This window comes from Zerene cesonia, chromosome 15 (genome assembly GCF_012273895.1).
Source record: "Zerene cesonia ecotype Mississippi chromosome 15, Zerene_cesonia_1.1, whole genome shotgun sequence".
NCBI lineage: Eukaryota > Metazoa > Arthropoda > Insecta > Lepidoptera > Pieridae > Zerene > Zerene cesonia.
The window spans coordinates 747,470-767,117 of NC_052116.1; the positions used below are offsets into that span (position 1 = coordinate 747,470).

The following is a 19,648-nucleotide window of genomic DNA, read 5'->3' on the forward strand; positions in this document are numbered from 1 at the left end:
ATTCAATATAATAAATTTATACAAGGTATGAAAATATATGCCAAGTAAAACTGTTAGATTGGCTGTTAGATTGGCTATCAGGGACCTTACAGGTAGATAGTGTTATGGACCTTTGAGCTTTTGCTCAACTAATTTGTAAACATTCTTTTAATATATTAAACTAAATAGACACATTTCAGGGATAAATAAAAACATTTTTTTAATGTCTCGTTTATTGTATAAAAAATATTATTGTCATAAATACACCAATATTGATGAAAATGCATTTTTTTATTATGCTCACAATTGACAAAAATTCATAGTAATTTGATATTATATTTCTTATTTTATAATACACAAAAATATAATAATACTGGTTAGGTTACAACAGGTTATATCATTATGCTTTGTTTCGGAAGACCAAAATGGCAGTTTTTAATAGAAATAAATATTAGGACATATTGCTTTTATCCCTATTATTATGAAAACACACATGTACAGTAAGTATATATACTGAATATATGTACATATATAAATTTAGTCCTTATAAAATCGCAATAAAAGATAGATTAGTCATTCTCTCTAGCAAGTAAACTTGACTGCTTAAATTTTGAATATGTTTCATTAGCATTATGCAATACGTTTCACATATAAATCAGTTTTAGTATAATTCACAAAAAAAAAGTTATTACATCTTTAATATAGTTTATAAATACAAACAAATGAATGGTTAAACTTCCCGCGATATGTAACAACTCCATTAAAATACTTCTTATCTCCTCCATAAATACATCTTAGATACAATAAAGATACAAAATAATTGAAGACAAATATCTTCAATGATCACATTACATGAACTCCCTCCGTATTTTGGCACCTTTCATATCACATCTTCGCAATTATTACAACCATCATAAAATACATCATGTGAATACCTAAATATTGCGATGTTTAGCTTCAATATTAAAGTAGAAAATTTACGTATTAGAATTTAGAAAATACACCGTAAAATCATAGATCGTAGAAAATACATCCAAAATTTAACATAATGTGAATGTTGGTCGAGTTTTTTTTTTTAGATAGATAGGATATTGGCTCTTTTGATTGGGCAGGATTTTTCGGTTCGTACATCTTGGCCACTTATTTGAGCAACTCTCAAGAAAATATTATTACATAAAATACCGCTTTTTACCTTTCTCTTAAGATACCATATTTTTATCTATTTATTGTTGTATATTTTATATCAGTATCTCAATGTTTGTGAAGGATTTAAGTCTACTTTGAGTAGATTTCACATTTACTGTGCCCCAAAATATCGTAATCTCAAGAAAGCCTCTATTTTTTTAGATACTTTAAAGTTAAATGATAAAATATTGCCCTCAAAAATACACAGTAAAACCTTTTTATTAGACAACTCCATATTTATTTAATTTTAGATTACAACTTGTCGGACTTATATTTCCGGCCGTACACAAACTTACAATATAAATGACTAACTGTCTAGTATGATAGACGAACATTCATACGAAAAACTACCCTCAAATACGTTGTGACGAATACATCCCGTTTAGAAACCACAATATAATACCTGTCAAATCATCTTTCTCGCTTCCAGGTCGTTCAGGTAATTGCTGGAGCCTTGCCAGCTGAACGAGCTGTCTGTGTCGCCGTCTGACTTCGGTCTGTCAGACTTGGGTCTGCCGGACGTCGGTCTGGCCTTTGGTCTGTCGAGGTCGAGGTGGTATCCCGCGTTGGACGGTTTCCGTACCTCGTGCAAGTAGCGCCACGTGTGGCTATCAGCGTTCTCCTCCACTTTTGGGCTGTAGAGCCATTCTGGGGGAATGAGACTTTCTGTACTATGCTTGCAGATTAATTTAAATGGACTTACGAAGTTACAGCTAGTTTTTTAATATCACCTAGACCACAGGTTATTTTTATTCAACTGAGATAATAAAGTTTTCCATAAAAAAGAGGGAAATTTATAACTTTGTATGAAATGATATATACATTTTTCATGTTTAAAACAATACGATATGAACGAAAGAAATTACCATTTTTTTACATCAACATCCAAAAAATACCAATTAATAAAAAGGCAATACAACAAAATAGACAAAATATTAAGAATGCGCAGCCGACAATTCTACCAACACGTGGCACCCTGCTAGCGTAGGGGCCAGGGCCAAGGCCGCATAGTATCGGCGAGCACCAACACTGACCTCCGTTGGAGACCTTGGCGATGGCGGTGAGCAGGAAGTCCTTGTCCTTGGCCTGCAGCACCAGCATGCGCCGCAGCAGCGCCGCCATGGAGCGCTGCGCCAGCGAGCGCGCCCGCATGTAGTACACGCACACGCTGAGATGCCAACACTTTATTACTAACTGCTGGCCTATTTTTATTGTTTGCTTTTCAAATTTTTCAAAGGGATAGTCAATCATCCCGCCTTTGCCTTAAAAGTTGAGTGTTTTTTTAGACTGCAATGTGCTCTTTTTGAAATGCCACAAATTTCCGCAGTGGAAAAAAACAATACAAAATTTATTCTATGGATTTTGACTGGACCATTATTATCTAAGATAAGTTATTCTAATCAATGCAAGTAATCCAACAAATGAAACATCATCAAATCCATTAAATGGTTCTCGAGTTATAAGTGGTTTATGACTATTTTCTAGACAGAATAGATAGATTTGATAAAAATTAATTATCTTCGATAATATAAAGAGGCATCATTTAATAATATATAATTTCGTGTTTAAAAAAACTGTCTCAATAGACTCCTTTTCATTAACACATACAATAAATTTACTGCCACTTATATTACTATTACCTGAATATAATTCTAAATATGTTAAAAATGATATATCAAGCACGATACACTTGACGACTGATACCCACCAGAGCGCCACAAACAGGAACCCTATCACTCCAGGTCTCACAATGAACGCCAGCACCCTCGCCAGGGCCGGCCTTTCCGATAGACCGAGCAGACCCTCGCCAACCAGCGACAGCACGGTGGCGTACTGCTGGAACGGACCGCAGGAGTGGGACGATGTGCTACAAGTTATTTGGCAAGATTTTGGATATTTGAAGAGTAGAAAAAATATACGATAATATTGCGGAAAATTTTCAAATTCTAGCTGCACGCCCCGGCTCCGCCTGGATAGTTATTTGCCTTAATTGAAATATTAAAATCGGTCGAGTATTTTAGGAGTCCATCGCGGACAAACAACGTAACAATTTATGTCTATTAAGATTAAAAAATATATAACAATTTAGTCTCAGCCCTCTGACGAAAAATATCTCTATTAAAAAATTCTAGCTTGTTCACCTTAAAATACCGGCCATAAAGAAAAATATATATAAACCCGAATATCTCAATTATTCCCGCTTTCTCGAACTTTCGACAGATCAGTTACAATTAGAGAAGCGAAGGCCTCCTTAACAGTTTAATTTTGTTTTTATAACTTTTTTTTAATATTACAGTCGGCAATGGAGCTGGTGGGTCGCCTACCAGCGACTATGAACATTTGGAGAGGCTAAGGTCCATTGCAGACCTTACGCCTCTACAAATGGATTGCCGACTTTTTGGGAAGGGATTAAGAAAGGATTGGCGATAGGAATAAAGGAAAGGACTGGGGAGGGTAAGGAAAACGATATGAACCTCCGGCTCCCCCACTCACCGAACGAAACACAGCAGAATGCTATTTCACGCCGGTCTTCTGTGGGGGTGTTGTACTTCCCCGGTGCGAGCTGGCCCAATTCGTGCCGAAGCGTGCTCGACTACCACATACAAAAACTAGTGTTATTTAAATATTAATATTTACCCAAGGAACAAAACGCCAATACCAAATATTGTAGTGAAGAGCGATAGAGTAACCAAAAGGTATAGAGCCGTTTGTGTTTGCGCCGCACGCCACACCTGCAGACAAATAAATAGCACACGAATCTGGGTAAAATAAAACGAAAGGGCCACAATTCTCGAATATTCAAATATCAGACAAAATAAAACTCTACTGCAAACATAATAAAGGTCATTTCACCTTCCTCGCTGGTAAACACGCTCGCAGAGCACACACCCTCTTCACATAAAAGAGCAATAGGAACTTGATCGTTACGGCCACTACCAATAGAGGCGAGAATAGCATGCCCAGCCACAATAACGCCTGGTTGTATATTAAAGTCAATGAATTGTAAGCAATGTTGAACTCTGGACCGGTCTCCGTTATATTGAACCTGCAATTATAATAATAATAAATAATAGTTTAAAAAAACTAAAAAACACGCTTTAACAAAAATATTTTGCAAATTGAAAAATGAAATAATTTTATCAAATTTGTGTATTGTCATCGGTCCTCAATAAATCTACAAAGTTTGAACGAAATCTGGCCGTTTAAAGTGGGTCAAAATCGCGCCCAAAGAAGTCGGTTACAAACAAACATACAAACATACAGGTGAAGCTAATAAAAAGCGTGTAAAATAGGCTTTTTTGAGCCTAAAAAAGGGTAACAGATACTAAGCGTAGGCAATATAATGGAAATTTTATTGAATTGTTATGAGTACGTGCATACGTACGTACTAATTCCCCCCTACATCCCCCCCCTCCCCACCAAAACATTGATTAAACAACATTCTATCTTAAATTCGTTACGATACTCACTTAAACAGCAGCATCCTGAGGAACTCGACAGCTGGTAATAACAACAAAGACACCAGAGTGTCCAACAACACCAGACGGTATGCGGCCTGGCCCAGCGATGTTTCCCAGCACTGGAAATCATTAAAATGTTAATTGATGTCTTAATTTTTTTTAGGATACTGAATCCCATTGTCATTAGGAGGATGTTACTGGCTTCTTTTTCTCAAATTCTATAAGCATTTATTTATAACTAGCTTCCCGTCCGCGGCTTCGCCCGCCTTCATATTGTTCTTACCTTTGAATACTTCTTTGGACTAGTTAGAATGAACCTTTTGTCTGAATGCAATTTTTATACATAAGATATCTTATGTAGAGACATCGCCGCGATATATCTTGTTTGATTTAATATATCGGCTATAATCATATCTCACAAAATATTTGGGTCACTTTGAAACTTAATAAAAATATCAAATGTTTAGAAACGTCCTTTTTTTTTAATGTCATAGCGGGCAACTGAGCTGGTGGTTCGCCTGATGGTAAACGATTACCACCGCCCATGAACATTCGCAAAGGTAGTGCCTCTGCGAATGCGCTGCCCGCTTATAGTGGGTAAGGGAAAAGGAACGAATTCATGACAGGAAAGAAGGAATGGACTGGGACGGGTGAGGAAAAGGAAATAGGCCTCCGGCTCCCCCACTCACCGTACGAAACACAGTGGCATGCCACTATTTCATGCCGGTTTTCTGTGGGGGTGTGGTACTTCCCCGGTGCGAGCTGGCCCAATTCGTGCCGAAGCGTGCTCGACTCCCACAATACGTTCTAAACGTATAATACTCGCGTCATATCAAACACATAAGAAAATACTTATCTTAATTGAATTATACACTACAGCCTACCTAATACTACTACCTATAACCTAAACACAAACTACCCTCACCTGCGAGCCACTCGTAGCCCAGTAAACAAACACTAACGCTAACGTAGTGATATCGAGTAGCCACGTGCGCGCCAACGTCACGTACGTGCCCGTACGCGGAGCGTAGAACTCCAACCTGTGTTAAAAAAAAACAAATTTAATATTCTTCATTTATATGATAATTGTAACGTTTAGAAATAATTTTTTTCTACAAAAAATATGTACTAAATTTAAAAATGAGATCAATTAACAACATTAACCACAAAAAGATGCACGTCAATCCGTTAAAAATTTGGATGTTATGGAGTTATCAAGTAACAAAGAAAAAAAATTACAGTAGGATTTCCTACACGTGTCGCAGATTTGACGATAAAAAATACTTTATATCACACCTCATCAACTCATAATTTTTAATGCTTTGCTGCTGACCCCCTGAATCCCTTTAAAACGTCACTAAATTCAACCTCTCAATGGCAACCACTCCTATCAATTTCATCCCAAATTTGATATGTACCAACTTTGTTGTTATAGTATAGTGCAGCGCTCCTCTTATGGACAAATAAACAAATTGACACTAGATTGACATCCACTACAAGTAACATTTATATAAACTGCTCAATAAATACAATTATTAAAAAAAAAAACAAACTACCCTCTTTTCTTCTTTCTCAGCCCGGTTTAACCCAGAGTTGAGTATAGGCCTCTTCATGAGCACGCCATTCTTTCCTGTTCTTCGCCATCCGCATCCATTTCCTTCTACTAAAAAAAAATACCTATATAAACTACCCTCACCTAACAATAAAATTGAACAGCAGCGGGCACACCGCCAGCGCAACGGTGACAACCAGCGACACGCAGACCTCCCAGTACGGGGTGAGCATGTTCAAACCCAGCAGGCCCCAGATCCCGTACTGCATCCCACCGATCGCTGCCAGCACCACGCCCCACACCAGCACGTTGACCGATTGCTGCAGCACTTTGGTGAAGAGCGATACGTTCTTGCGCACTTTGTTCTGCTCGTGAAGCAATTCCTGAAGAAAAGCAGTGGAAAGTATATCAGAGTAGAGTTTCAGACTTCATTTTTTATCATTTTTTTATATCTACCCTAATATCATAAGTATTTTGTACTTTTATTGATCTGTATGTGAAAGTGTTTGCGGTTTATGTAAATTTATATTTACCAATATTCTAAAGAGGAAAGATTTGTATGTAAGTATTTATTTTATTTATTACTCTTTAACAAAAAATTGTACAGGAAACTTAAATATATATATATTAATAATGTAAAGATGATGTATTAAGTATGTTTATAATGTCACAAAAGCTTGTGTACCTTAAGCTCGTTATATATGCTGGCGGCGGTGAGCGCGGCGGCGGCCGGCGACACGATGCCGCAGTCCCAGCCGCAGAAGATCTTGCTGGCGAACACGTGCGGCAGCGCGCCGCCCGCCCCGATGAAGTTGCGCCGGTACGAGTACGCCGTTCTGGAAATTTCCATATTTTTATCTATAGACTAGCCACTCAACCCGATTCCGACCGGGTCGAGTGGGGATAATTAGAAAACCTATGTCATTTTGGGATGATGTAGCTCAGTGAAAGCTAAAAGAGTTTTTCAAATAAAATTCAGTAGCAAAAAAATACAACACTTAAACCTTTCCTTTTCCCTTATCCCTTAAAAGCGCATACGCAGCGGCACTATCTCTGCGAATGTTCAAAGGCAGTGGTGATCACTTATCTTCAGGCGAACCACGAGCTCAGTTGCCCGCTATGACATAAAAAAAACGCAAACATGACGAGTATACCTGTAGCAAAGGACGCCGAAGAACATGAGATACAGGCAGAGCATGGTGAAGAAGTAGGCAAACGGCATGTTGTAGGTGAGCGGTACAGATGTCGTGATCGCACCGTCGTGATAGTGACCGTAGAATAGGGGGGAATCTTCTAGAGCACCCTGGAACAATTGCACAACCATTTATCTAGCTACGCCCCGCGGTTCCGTATCCCGTAGGAATACCGGAATAAAAAGTTGCCTATATGTTATTCCAGTTGTCTAGCTATGTACCTACCAAATTTCATTGCAATCGGTTAAGTAATTAATTTATGGGCGGTAGCAATTGCTCACCATCAGGCGCAGCACCAGCTCAGTTGCTTGCTTTTACATAAAAAAAAAAGATTTTTACAACAGAATCACAAGCAATTCGACGTTATGGCGAATACTGGTGTATTTTAAATCCAACTATAAGATAAACAAAACAAATTCTCATTAAACCACCACATGTTTTTTCTTTGGAAAATCCGTAAGAATTGTTCCTTCATTCCTGCAGTGTACAACATTTCGGCCCCACAAAAATTCACCAGGAACACGCAGCCCGAGTCCAAGCCCAAATCCAAAAACAATCGGAACTAAGGAATAATGACAATTCTTGCCATAGCACAATCAGACTTACCCTGCCACTAATAAAGTCCAAAAAACCCCAACTTCCTGTGGTATTCCTCCCACCATCATGCAGCACCTGGGGCACCACCACAAAGGAAACCAGGAATACGCTCAGCAGCAAATCGAGACCGAAGAGCCACCGCAGCAGGTGGAAGTATGAGCCCACTGCGGATCCCAGGTGGCCCTCGATGTTGCGAATGGGCTCGTACCATAGCTCTATGGAGAAAATTAGGTCTCGGAAACTTTCTCGCATCTGTAAAGAAAGACTTGTGTTTAGACATAGACATAGACATACACATGGGCAACTAAAATTATACTAGTGCTGAAATTAATTTTAGTTTAAAAAAAGTATACTAAAATTATTAAATACAATAATTACAATACAATATACAATACAATAATTAGAATTAACTTTTATAAATACATTATCCGAATTTACAGATTTTTCATCCAGATACCAAGAAAATATCAATAGGCATTGGTTTCAAATGCAAGGTGATGCTGATTGAAACAGATGTATATCATGCCCATGGCCCACTTGGGAACACAGGACTTTACACACACACAGACACACACGCACATACACATTATTATCCATACAATATAAGAAAACAGAAAATCAAATTTTTAAGCTTGTAATACCCGCTTCCAAGTAAAACTGAGCCTATATTTAAATCTCTTGAACACAGAAATGGGACGTCTCTTGGATCGCAGGCTGACAGACGCGGACAATTTGGCGCGCACGCTCCTCTTCATCGTTAGACCTTGTGGTAGATCTCGGAGGGCCTCCCTGAAACGATAAAATCAACTTTATCATTACTACCCCTAAGGCTGAAAATCGTTCAGCAAAACTTGTGAGCTATAACGATATGGTATTTTTTTTTAACGACAACAATTTCTGTTATTGTTCCAAGTAGAAAAAAAATTGCGTGATATTTGCCGAGACCCCCCTTCACTGCGATTTAATTAGATGATTAGATGCGATTTGACTCGACACCCGCTCTACCCTTAAACACCTAACGTAATTCATGGACGCCTGAATGTCCTAGGTTTTCTAAACATTGTTTAGATATTGTACAGTAGACGCCAGTTATCCATATTTTCAGCAAAAAAACATACAACAAGAAAAAATAAAGTATAAATTCATACAAAATCATCTGGAAATGGTTGAATTATAGATACGTGTAAATAACTACCTCCTTAGTTCTTCAGAAACAGGGTTGTCTTCCATGAGGTGGAGATGCTGCTCCATCTCCCTGACAATAATGTCCACTTGCTTATCAGGATCCGGAGCGTCTGAGACGGCATCCAAGAGCGCATTGTTTTCACTGTTGACGCGCCTCAACCGGAGCGTATCTGGAAAAATAATTAAATACTAAATGTAATTAAATAAAGTATCCATTGACATTCACGCAGCATAATAAACGAATGTGAAAACAATTAGAATAAGACACTGTTGTTTTTGTAATGTTCACTTTGCAGTATTCACTAAATACGTTTAAAATATCCCTAAAAAGCTTTCCGAGATTGATCGAGATATTATAAACACTTCTGAAAAGCATCATAGATTAAATTAAACAAAAATTGTTCTGCAATCATCTTTTAATGCCTATTATTGTTATAACTTTTATCATACAACGATTACTTTATGATTACGTTCTTTAGTACAAATTATATTCAAAATACCTAAATTATCATCTTCTACCGTATCTTGAAGTATCATTTTAAACGAAAGCACAACATCGAGAATGTTCGGACGAGAAACGGTGAATGATGAAAGTGATTCATGAGACCTTTTAAGTTAATTAGCGCTTGTTATCATAAATTCTACTGAGTGCATTTAAACGTTTGAAAATTAAATCTTGTTAAACATCTGTACACTGATGGTGTGTTTTATGTTTGATAACTTATATTACATTTATGTAAATCGCCAAATGTTGCTTATACGACATTTATGTAAAAAGGATACAAAAGACAGTTGCAAGTTTTTGTACTAATATTATAGCATCAGTACTTTGTGTATATCTTATACCTTTAAACGAGCAATTCTTGTATATATATATATATATATATATATATATATAATTGTAATCTCGGAATCGGCTCCAACGATTTTCATGAAATTTAGTATCTAGGGGATTTCGGGGGCGATAAATCGATCTAGCTAGGAATTTTTTTTAGAAAATGTCATATTCGTGTTTTATTCGTGTTTTTTTTCCTGATATCTATTGGTGAGTAATAATACTGTTTTGCTTCGTAGATATCTACAACTGAAATAACACATAGGCACTTTTTATACCGATATTCCTACGGGACACGGACTTAAGCGGTTTCAACCGCGGGTCACAGCTCGTATAATTCTGGTAAGTGGTAAGCATAATTTTCCATAAACATACATATACTAGCTGTTGCCTGCAGCTTCGCCCGCGCGGTCCTAATAAATTTTCATGATACAAACTTTCATCCCCTATTTTATTGCTTGAGCTATGGGTAGAACATTGTGTCAGTCAGTCAATCAGCTTCGAGTTATTAATTCTAATATCCTACTTCCTACTGGCTATCCTTCCTATGTACTAATATTATAAATGCGAAAGTTTGTAAGGATGTGTGTGTGTTCGTTGCTCTTTCACGCAAAAATTGCTGAACCGATTGCAATGAAATTAGGTACGTAAGCAGCTGGACAACTGGAATATCACATAAGCAACTTTTTTTCCCGATATTCCTACGGGATACGGACATACGCGGGTGAAAACGCGGAGCGCAGCTAGTATTTAGATAAAAATGGAATGTCCAAATGTGTTGGTAAGCGAAAACCTCGAAAAGAAAACCGGCGTGAAATAGTGGCATGCCACTAATTGTCGTACGGTGAGTCAGGGGGCCGGAGGTCCGTTTCCTTTTCCTCACCTTTCCCAGTCCCATCCTTCTTTCTAGTCGAAAATTCTTTCCTTATCCCTTACCCATAAAAGCGGGCAGCACAGTCGTAGAGGCACTACCTTTGTGAATGTTTTTGGACGATAGTGATCGCTTACCATCAGGCAAACCACTAGCTCAGTTGCCCGGTATGACATAAAAATATAAGAAATAAAATAAAAGAGACAAAGAAACAATGATTCGTCCTTATCCACAAAAATAAAACAAAAATTACACAGTGAATGATAGAAAATTCTGGGGGTTTACCCTCTACTTCCCAATCCCATTGGATTTCCAGATTAAAATTATCCTCCATATATCCATAAATCATTTCTCAAGTATCAAACAATCTCTGCCCAAATTTAATCTAAATGAGTTAAGTGGTTTAGACTTGAATAAGAGGAAGACAGAGCTACTTCTGTAAGCTTTCATGAGGACAAGATAGTTATAGTACTGGGCAAATGGCAATTTACATGTTCACACTTTCTGTCATTACAATGTCCAAACAAACAAACACTTTAATCTATTTGTGATAAACACAACAACCATGTGCTTATATGTTCACATTATTATAGGTTCCAAATTCAAACGGATGAACTAATTATGAGATTGTAAGTTCTTGAAAATTCATGGCACATTTAATTTAGAATTGATTGTGATTCTGTTCAAATTATAATCTTAATCTAATTAAATGTGTTTTTAAACTTACTATAGGGAGCTTGGCGTGAAGGCATGAAGTTGATAGCCACCTGCCTCGCCACATTATTCCTGATGGTGACATTGCGTCGTACACTAGCTGGCCGCAATTCTATATCTTCTATTTCATCTTCCATGTTTAAAACCTGCAAAAAGTTTTTTTTTAACTAGTTAAGAATAGGCTGACTAAGATCTACTCTATATGTACACAAAAATTCATGGAAATCAATCCAGAAACTTTAGAATAGTATTGTAACTAACATTGTGACACAAGATTTTTAAGAATTAACAAAAAAAAACTGAAAAAACTTACATTAACATACAGAAGGATGATAAATTTTTAATCAATAACAATAGAAAATTATACAATCAAATAAATAAAAATAAAGAATACTGTCAGTCAGTAGGTTAATAGTTGTATTTAAATTTATTTAAACCTAACTTTGAGCCTTTATAGGCTATTATTACTAAATGATTTACATACACACATAGTTATTAAAAATAGAACGATAATATATTGTTAATAAGGCAGGGACAGTTATAAGGTTTTGCTACTTTAAATTAAGAAAATAAAGACGGTCAAACGTTTTTTTTTTTTTTTCAGGATGAATAAATCGTATGAACAAGGGAAGACAAGCATAGGTCATATATTATATTAATATAGGCTATAAATTATAATTTAAAGAAATCTTACGTACTCTTTCCAAGAATTGCCTATGTGATGTTTAGTTTAGTGAATTCTATCAATGAGTAGACACCGATTGTGTATGATAAGATACCATTTCCATATAACTGAATACATATAAATTAATCAGCAATCATAATTTCTCGAGATAATATATACAACATAATTAGTTTTTAAACAATAACAAAATTCAATAGAATGTTTATTTGTTGTCATTTGTCAATTATCCGAATATGACATTTGAGTTTTGACAGAACGGGTACGTGATGCCGGTGAAATTTACAGACGGTTTTAAGTATCAGGATATTATTTTAAAGTGAAAGTTTCATTAAATCGTCTCAAACTCTTTCGTCTGTTTTTTGCAAGTTAGTTACGAATCTTACTTAAAGCTCTTAGGAGTAATGTCTGGTATGTTATTCATATTATTCATAGATTAAGAAGTATGTAAATATTATCTTAAAGGATACACTGAAGCAATAGTGGAGGATTGAGTTTTTTCGATAGAACAGTTATTAGTTACGTCCTAAAAAAAACATTTAAAATCCACATATTATTTATATTTCCTTATCTCTTACCCCTTAAAAGCGTGCGCGTACATGCGTTTTGCGTAACATTCACAGAGGTAATGCCTCTATGAATGTTAATGGGTAGTGGTAATCACTTATCATCAGGCGAACAACCAACTCGGTTACCCGCTATGACATAAAAAAATGTACTAACGGTAATTTCGTTGTGCAGAGAGGTCATCAGATTGTTTGTCTGTCAGATTCAGATTTCAGATTGTGAAGAGAGGCTTTCGAATGCCTCCGAACAAGTACTAGTTGTGATAATATTTACACGGTATGGCTGTAAACATCAACGATCATTTGATGGCCGGCACTGTGGATTATTAAGTGGAGCCACAACAAGCCACAAAATTACGCGCCAACCTCAAACTTCACGTCTAGTAGTCGTAGTAGTGGTAGTCGAGCACGCTTCGGCATGAATTGGGCCAGCTAGCACCGGGGAAGTAACATACCCCCACAGAAGACCGGCGTGAAATAGCATTCTGCTGTGTTTTGTTCGGTGAGTGGGGGAGCCGGAGGCCTGTATCCTTTTCCTTCCCCTTCCCAGTCCTTTCCTTTATTCCTCTCGACAATCCTTTCTTAATCCCTTCCCAATTTAAAGTCGGCAATCGACCTTACGCCTCTACAAATGTTCATGGGCGGTGGCAGCGCTTATCATCAATCCATTCCATTGCGTCCCATATTGCCAACTGTGACATAAAAAATAATGTTTACGCAAAGTTGTGTTGTGTAGAGCATAATTCTGAGTTATAACTAGGGAGGTTACTAATAGGGCACTCATCATGTACTCACTGTAGTACTAAACTAGTTTGATACTCGCAGAGTACTTTTATATATATGGAGCTAGTATATAATCTGTGGTTATGACTTGTGACCTGTCAACAGTCAGTGTCTAATCGGATTTTATACCTTACTTCATAGCAAAGAGTAGTATAATAATACGGGTAATAGGTAGTTCGTAATCTGTGACTTACTCTGTGGTTGTATGAGTAGGTGAAATGTTATTTCCTTTTTAGAAATTGTTTCTTTTAATTTTGATTCAACCCTGAAGCATTTCTATGACTAAGTTACACATTGCCCTGTACCTATATTTTTAATTAGTGTTTCAGATTCGTAAATTCTTGTATTTCATTCATTTACCAAATACTTACAAATTGTAGTTTCTTTGTTTTGTTTTGTCATAAATTAAGTAAAAAAAAATATATTACATGAAGGACGCTAACGATGGCATCGCCACAAAGCATATCTGTAGAACAGATGAGAACCATACTGAATGAGGTGATAAATACATTGGAATCGCCCGACTATGCCTCTAAATTGGACGAGGCGAAGGAAGCAGCCGGCAATGAAATGTTGAAAATGATGCAACTGGTTTTTCCAATGGTTGTTCAAATTGAAATAGAAACAATTAAAAGACATGGATTTGTTGGTACACGGGAAGGTAAGCTTGCTTACATAAGTAAAATGTTCCAAGTACTGATCTAAACATGAAAACCATTTTCAGTTTAGTTTCACATAACAGATATGTTGTCTCTGAACCCATCTGAGTAATATGTGGTATACAGACGTCACAATTGTAAATTTGAAAGAAGCGATATTTTACTAAAGAACACATTGTTTCACTGAAGTCTAATGAATATTGTATAGGAGTTGCAATGATGAGATTTTCCGTTTTTTCATACATTTTATTACTTATTGTATGGTCGTTAAGGTGTGATGACTTTTTACATAATATCTAATGATATATAAGTATTGAATTATGAAAAGATATTTAAAGCTTGTATTTTAATGAATTTTTTTGCATGTATTTTAATATTATGAATGTCTTCCATGTAATTTGTGAAAGTTGATGAGACCTAGTGGATACTTTCTGACCCAGTAAACTATGTTTTTTCTTCAACAATAAATATCATAAAAAGTGTAAAAGTTTTGTACAAGTTTAATGTCAACTATAAACATTGACATTCCTTATAAAAATAGTTTGGATTTTGATTGAGATTATTGAGAGTGTTTCAATTCTAATTGAGATATTGTTACAGGCATAGTACAGTTTACACAAATGATCCGTGAATTGGAAAGCATGGACAGTGAAATAGCACGCCTGCACAGCATGATTCGGAATCATTATCTACCACCAGTCTCCATTAGCTCTACTGTTGATACTTCATTGTAATTTTATGTGAGTAATGTTTATTATTTAAAAACTCATTTTGATAGCGATTCAAACTTATTGGTGTCCAATTCATAAATGTAAACAGATATTTAAATGCCTTTTACAAGTATGCATTTTCAATAAATGATCAAAATGTAAAACAGAAAATCATATACAATAGTGAAATATTGGATTTGCTCGGAACAGATTCAAAATTTGCCAACTGTTTTATCATACATACAAAAATCATTGTTTATGTCCAAGCATATAGGGCACATTCTGACCAGGCCTCTTAATAATTATAGAAAGTGTTTAATTCTAGAAATTTAAAAATTATTCATTACAATCAACAAAATTATTCATTTCACAATTTACTTTGCAGACCATGAAGCAAACCGCAATGTTTAAAATGAGGAGGAAAAACATTTATCGATACTGTGTCTGTGTGTGTGTGTTATTGTACATATACTATTTCTTTGGTGTCAGTGACTATGTGTTTTCCAAAAGCTTCGACAATAATTTCGATTATCCTTTAAATATCGACATTCAACCAATTGTAAATGATGTATTATCAGGAAGAAAGCCCAGTGTAACACCAATAAACTACTACCCTTATAGGTTCTTGACTAATTCGGGGAAATGTTCCACAATTAAACAATTAGATTTATTCATTATTGTTAAATCAGCGATGGGCAATTTTGATCATCGATCCGCAATCCGACAGACGTTTGCTAAAGAGAATGCGGTGCGCGGCAAGACGGTCAAAACTTTATTCTTCCTGGGCATAGATGATGCACCGAAATCGGAGACTCAAATGAAAATAGACGAAGAAATGGCGCAGTTCAAAGACATAATACAAATCGATTTTCTAGATACATATTTTAACAATACTATAAAAACTGTGATGTCATTCCGTTGGCTGTATGAGCATTGCCCCATGGCTGATTACTACCTCTTTACAGATGATGACATGTACATTTCTGTGAAGAATTTGTTGAGCTATGTTCACGGTGAACGAGATGGCATGATAAGTGAGAAAGAGAGAGTGCTATTCGCTGGTTACGTCTTCAAATCCATTCCGCAGCGATTCCGTTCGAGTAAATGGAGGGTGTCTTTGGAAGAATATCCGTGGGACAAATGGCCGCCGTACGTTACAGCGGGGGCGTTCGTGCTTTCCAATAAATCTATGAAGATGTTATATGTAGCGAGTTTGTTCGTGAAACATTTCCGCTTCGACGACATATACCTTGGTATAGTGGCTAAGAAAGTCGGCATTGAACCAACGCACTGTGCGAATTTTCACTTTTATAAAAAGAAGTATAGTAAAGATGGATATAAGAATGTGATAGCGTCTCATGGATATGATGATAAAGAGGAACTGATTAGAGTTTGGAATGAGCAGAATTAATTTTCTTTTTGAATATAAATATACAATATATGCTTATTTTGAAGAGGTATCCGCACGCGTAGTCGAAGTGAATAATAAACATTCCTGGATTCCAATGAAAAACTATCCATTGTTCTCAAGTCTCAAAGTATATCTATTCCAAATTTCATCAAAATCGGTTCACTGGTTTAGGCGTAAAGAAGAGACAGAGTTACTTAGAATTTTTAATAATCAAGTAAGTAGGGATGTAAATGGAAAGATAATCATGATAAGAAACTGATTTGCCAGTTTATCAACTTTTTGGTTCCGTGTATTATTTCATCATACCTATAATAAGTATAACTTGAATTTATATGTTTTTAATACTCATTGCTTTCGACTGGGTGAACCTCATTTGACGGTTCTTTTTTATTTTTAAGTGTGTTCCTTCCGTGTGGTCCGATTTAAATATGGTATAGGTTTTTTGAAGGTGATTTAGTATTTTTTGTTAAAAATAATAATTATTCAAATCAATGTTGACGTTTATTGAAATTCCTAACTAAATATTTCATGTTTTGCATAAATTTTTGAAAGTTTGTATTAGTTATTTGTGTTTTATTACGAAATATGTACATAAACATTCTTCAGTACTTTAAGAAAGAATGAGTGTGAGTGTGAGGTGTAGAGGGCCATTCCTCTAATTTAAATGCTACTCATTAGGAAATATTCAAATATTATATTTAAAATTATTTTAGGTTCACGATTTAGTTAAAAAATCAGTTTAGAGTAAGAAGTCGGGAATAAATAATAAAAAATTCAATGCACTTCAGTTATTGAGCGATGAGCGAGTCGCTTATTTGTATACGCAAAGCCTTGTCCATGTTAGGGTTTATTTAATAAAATAATGTAAAAAAAATCTCATTTTCTCTTTTAGTTATAAAATATTTACGTAAGTATTTGTTACTTTGATTCGCTTTCTTTCAAAGCCTTGGAAGTTAACTTTAGAACCAAGATGGTTCTAAAGTTAACTTCCAAAATAAACAATGGGTGGTAATAAGGTGTATTGAACATATAGGGAAATAGATTTTTAACTACAGTTATCACACACGGAATGATTCTGGTAATTTTTTATTGTAATAATTTATAATGATATGGAGATCTGATATGTACTAACTGTAAGTTTAAGTGGGGGTAATAAAACAATATCAGTACATATACTTTGTGTTTTATTCAACGTAACGTTTAATAATAGTTTGTGACAATATTAGTTAATCACCTTCATACCAAAAAAATAAACAAAAACGGATTTATAGGAATAAACGCGACTTAACTTAAATTCACTGACAATTTATATGTTAACAAAAACAGTAACCTAATAGAGAGTTTGACAAATAGTTAAAAATCTTATTAAATCTTCAATAACAAACGAATATGTTTATTTTTTTATTGCCACAAAAGGAAGCTTTCTTATGAACATACTGCCAATTGTTAAGCACTTGTAAGTATGCTTATTACTCATACAGTTTCTACGTGGCACACAGACTCACCTCTACATTTAGCGCTTTTATAAAAGGGAAGACTATATTTTATAAATATAAGGCCAATTATAAAGCACTTCTAAGTATAATTACTTATACAATTTGTAAGTGGCGCACACTCACTGCTTATTTTAGTGTTATTTCATACATGCATAGAAATATACATATTTGTTTTATTTATCCGATTTTCATAAAAGGAAAAAGAGGAGGTTCTATTCTCGTCTGTATTTTTTAAGAAACAAATTACTCTATCACGCAAATATTTAAGAAGCAGATTCTATAATATATTCTATAATATTGTATCATTTTAAAATCTATTACATTGAAGTAAATTGAGGCCTTTTAATAACAGACTAGCTGTTCACCCGCTGTACATATATAGACTACGTCACTCAGTGAAGTTGCAGCTTTCCAATTGTTAAAGATTTTTTGAAATCGGCCCATTGGTTACAAACATACAAAAATGTAAATTTTGTCTGTAAAATATTACAGTAAATTATAATAGGCACCATTTTCTGAACAATGAATAATTATGACTTAGGCATATTTATTTATAAAATATGGCTTACTATATTAATTAATTCTTAATTTCATAACGAATTTTTGTGATCATAGCTTTGATTTAAAAAACCTCCGATACTAGTTACTGGCTTATGTGAAAGCGACTTAGCTGAAGTCATATAATTTTATTCCTAATACCTACTTCCTAGACGGTTAAATCCTGCCAGATGTACAATAAAGAATATTGAAAAATTTGAATACTATAAAATAGGTGAAAATTCGTTTGCCATGCATAAAAATTACAGTGTAGCACAGAACCTCCCCACTTACCGAAATACACTTACACCTGTAAGTACATCTACTCCCCACTTACACCTGTGTGTTATATTCATAAGCACATACATACATTACTTGTGCTTATAGCAATATTAACCTTACAAACAACACATACAGTACAAAATACTATAACAAAATATTTTATTACATAAAGACCAATTTTATTGTTATATAATATATCACATACAATTATAGCATTTCAAATATCATACGTAAATATACGTAAGTAACAATTGTATATATTACACTAGCTTTTGTCCGTGGTTTCGGAGAACGGACACGTTGAATTCGGAGTAGTTTAATAGATCTTATTATACATATGAACCTTCCTCTTGAATCACTCTCTCTATTAGAAAAAAACCCCCATCAATCCGTTGCGTAGCTACAAAGATTTAAGCATACGTAGGTACATAGGGACATAGAAAGTGACTTTGTTTTATACTATGTAGTGATGTTTAAAAACATTGTACGTGTCACTTTCAAAATTTTTATTTTTAATATACGCCAACCTTCCTATTGGGTTCAATTCCATTCACAAACCATCCATTATGAACTCAAAGATTTCAAAATTTAACCAAATCCATTTAGCCGTTGAGAAGGCAAATGACAAATAAACATACACAAGAATTATAGAACATGGGTCATAAGATATAGTTATTAAAAATGTAATTATAATCTCTGAAAGTAAAGTGTAGAAACAGGTACATATAAATTATGGAATATAGTTAATAATAAATATAATTAAAATATAAATACAATGATATCCTGTAAAAGAGAGGAGCAGACAATAAATTTTAATATCAAACGGTAGCACGGGTTTGTGGTTAGTTTCTACAACTGGTATAGAAATATAACATTTATTTTTAGCTCATATTTTTGCCGCATTTCTCTTTATTCATATTTCGTTCATTTCATCTGATCATTTATTTCCT

General features: G+C 35.1%; 3 protein-coding genes across 3 annotated transcripts; 2 read left to right on the forward strand and 1 right to left on the reverse strand.

Annotated features, from left to right (window-relative positions):
* Positions 1–206: 206 nt before the first annotated feature.
* Positions 207–12,466, reverse strand: LOC119832551 (transmembrane channel-like protein 5). Its single transcript, XM_038356215.1, has 15 exons — positions 12,271–12,466; positions 11,586–11,718; positions 9,163–9,322; positions 8,609–8,756; positions 7,977–8,219; positions 7,332–7,480; positions 6,863–7,013; positions 6,322–6,560; positions 5,551–5,665; positions 4,635–4,744; positions 4,018–4,210; positions 3,802–3,896; positions 2,873–3,031; positions 2,199–2,332; positions 207–1,812 (listed from the first exon to the last, which is right to left on the reverse strand). Exons 2-15 carry the CDS (start codon positions 11,707–11,709, stop codon positions 1,571–1,573), a joined length of 2,262 nt encoding a protein of 753 aa, XP_038212143.1. The 5' UTR covers positions 11,710–11,718; positions 12,271–12,466; the 3' UTR covers positions 207–1,570.
* A 1,282-nt stretch (positions 12,467–13,748) lies between these two features.
* On the forward strand, positions 13,749–15,500 carry LOC119832246 (protein C10). Its single transcript, XM_038355905.1, has 4 exons — positions 13,749–13,812; positions 14,038–14,264; positions 14,863–15,002; positions 15,358–15,500. Exons 2-3 carry the CDS (start codon positions 14,048–14,050, stop codon positions 14,994–14,996), a joined length of 351 nt encoding a protein of 116 aa, XP_038211833.1. The 5' UTR covers positions 13,749–13,812; positions 14,038–14,047; the 3' UTR covers positions 14,997–15,002; positions 15,358–15,500.
* LOC119832244 (beta-1,3-galactosyltransferase brn) lies at positions 15,361–17,556 on the forward strand. Its single transcript, XM_038355904.1, has one exon. It carries the CDS (start codon positions 15,361–15,363, stop codon positions 16,381–16,383), a length of 1,023 nt encoding a protein of 340 aa, XP_038211832.1. The 3' UTR covers positions 16,384–17,556.
* Positions 17,557–19,648: the final 2,092 nt, after the last annotated feature.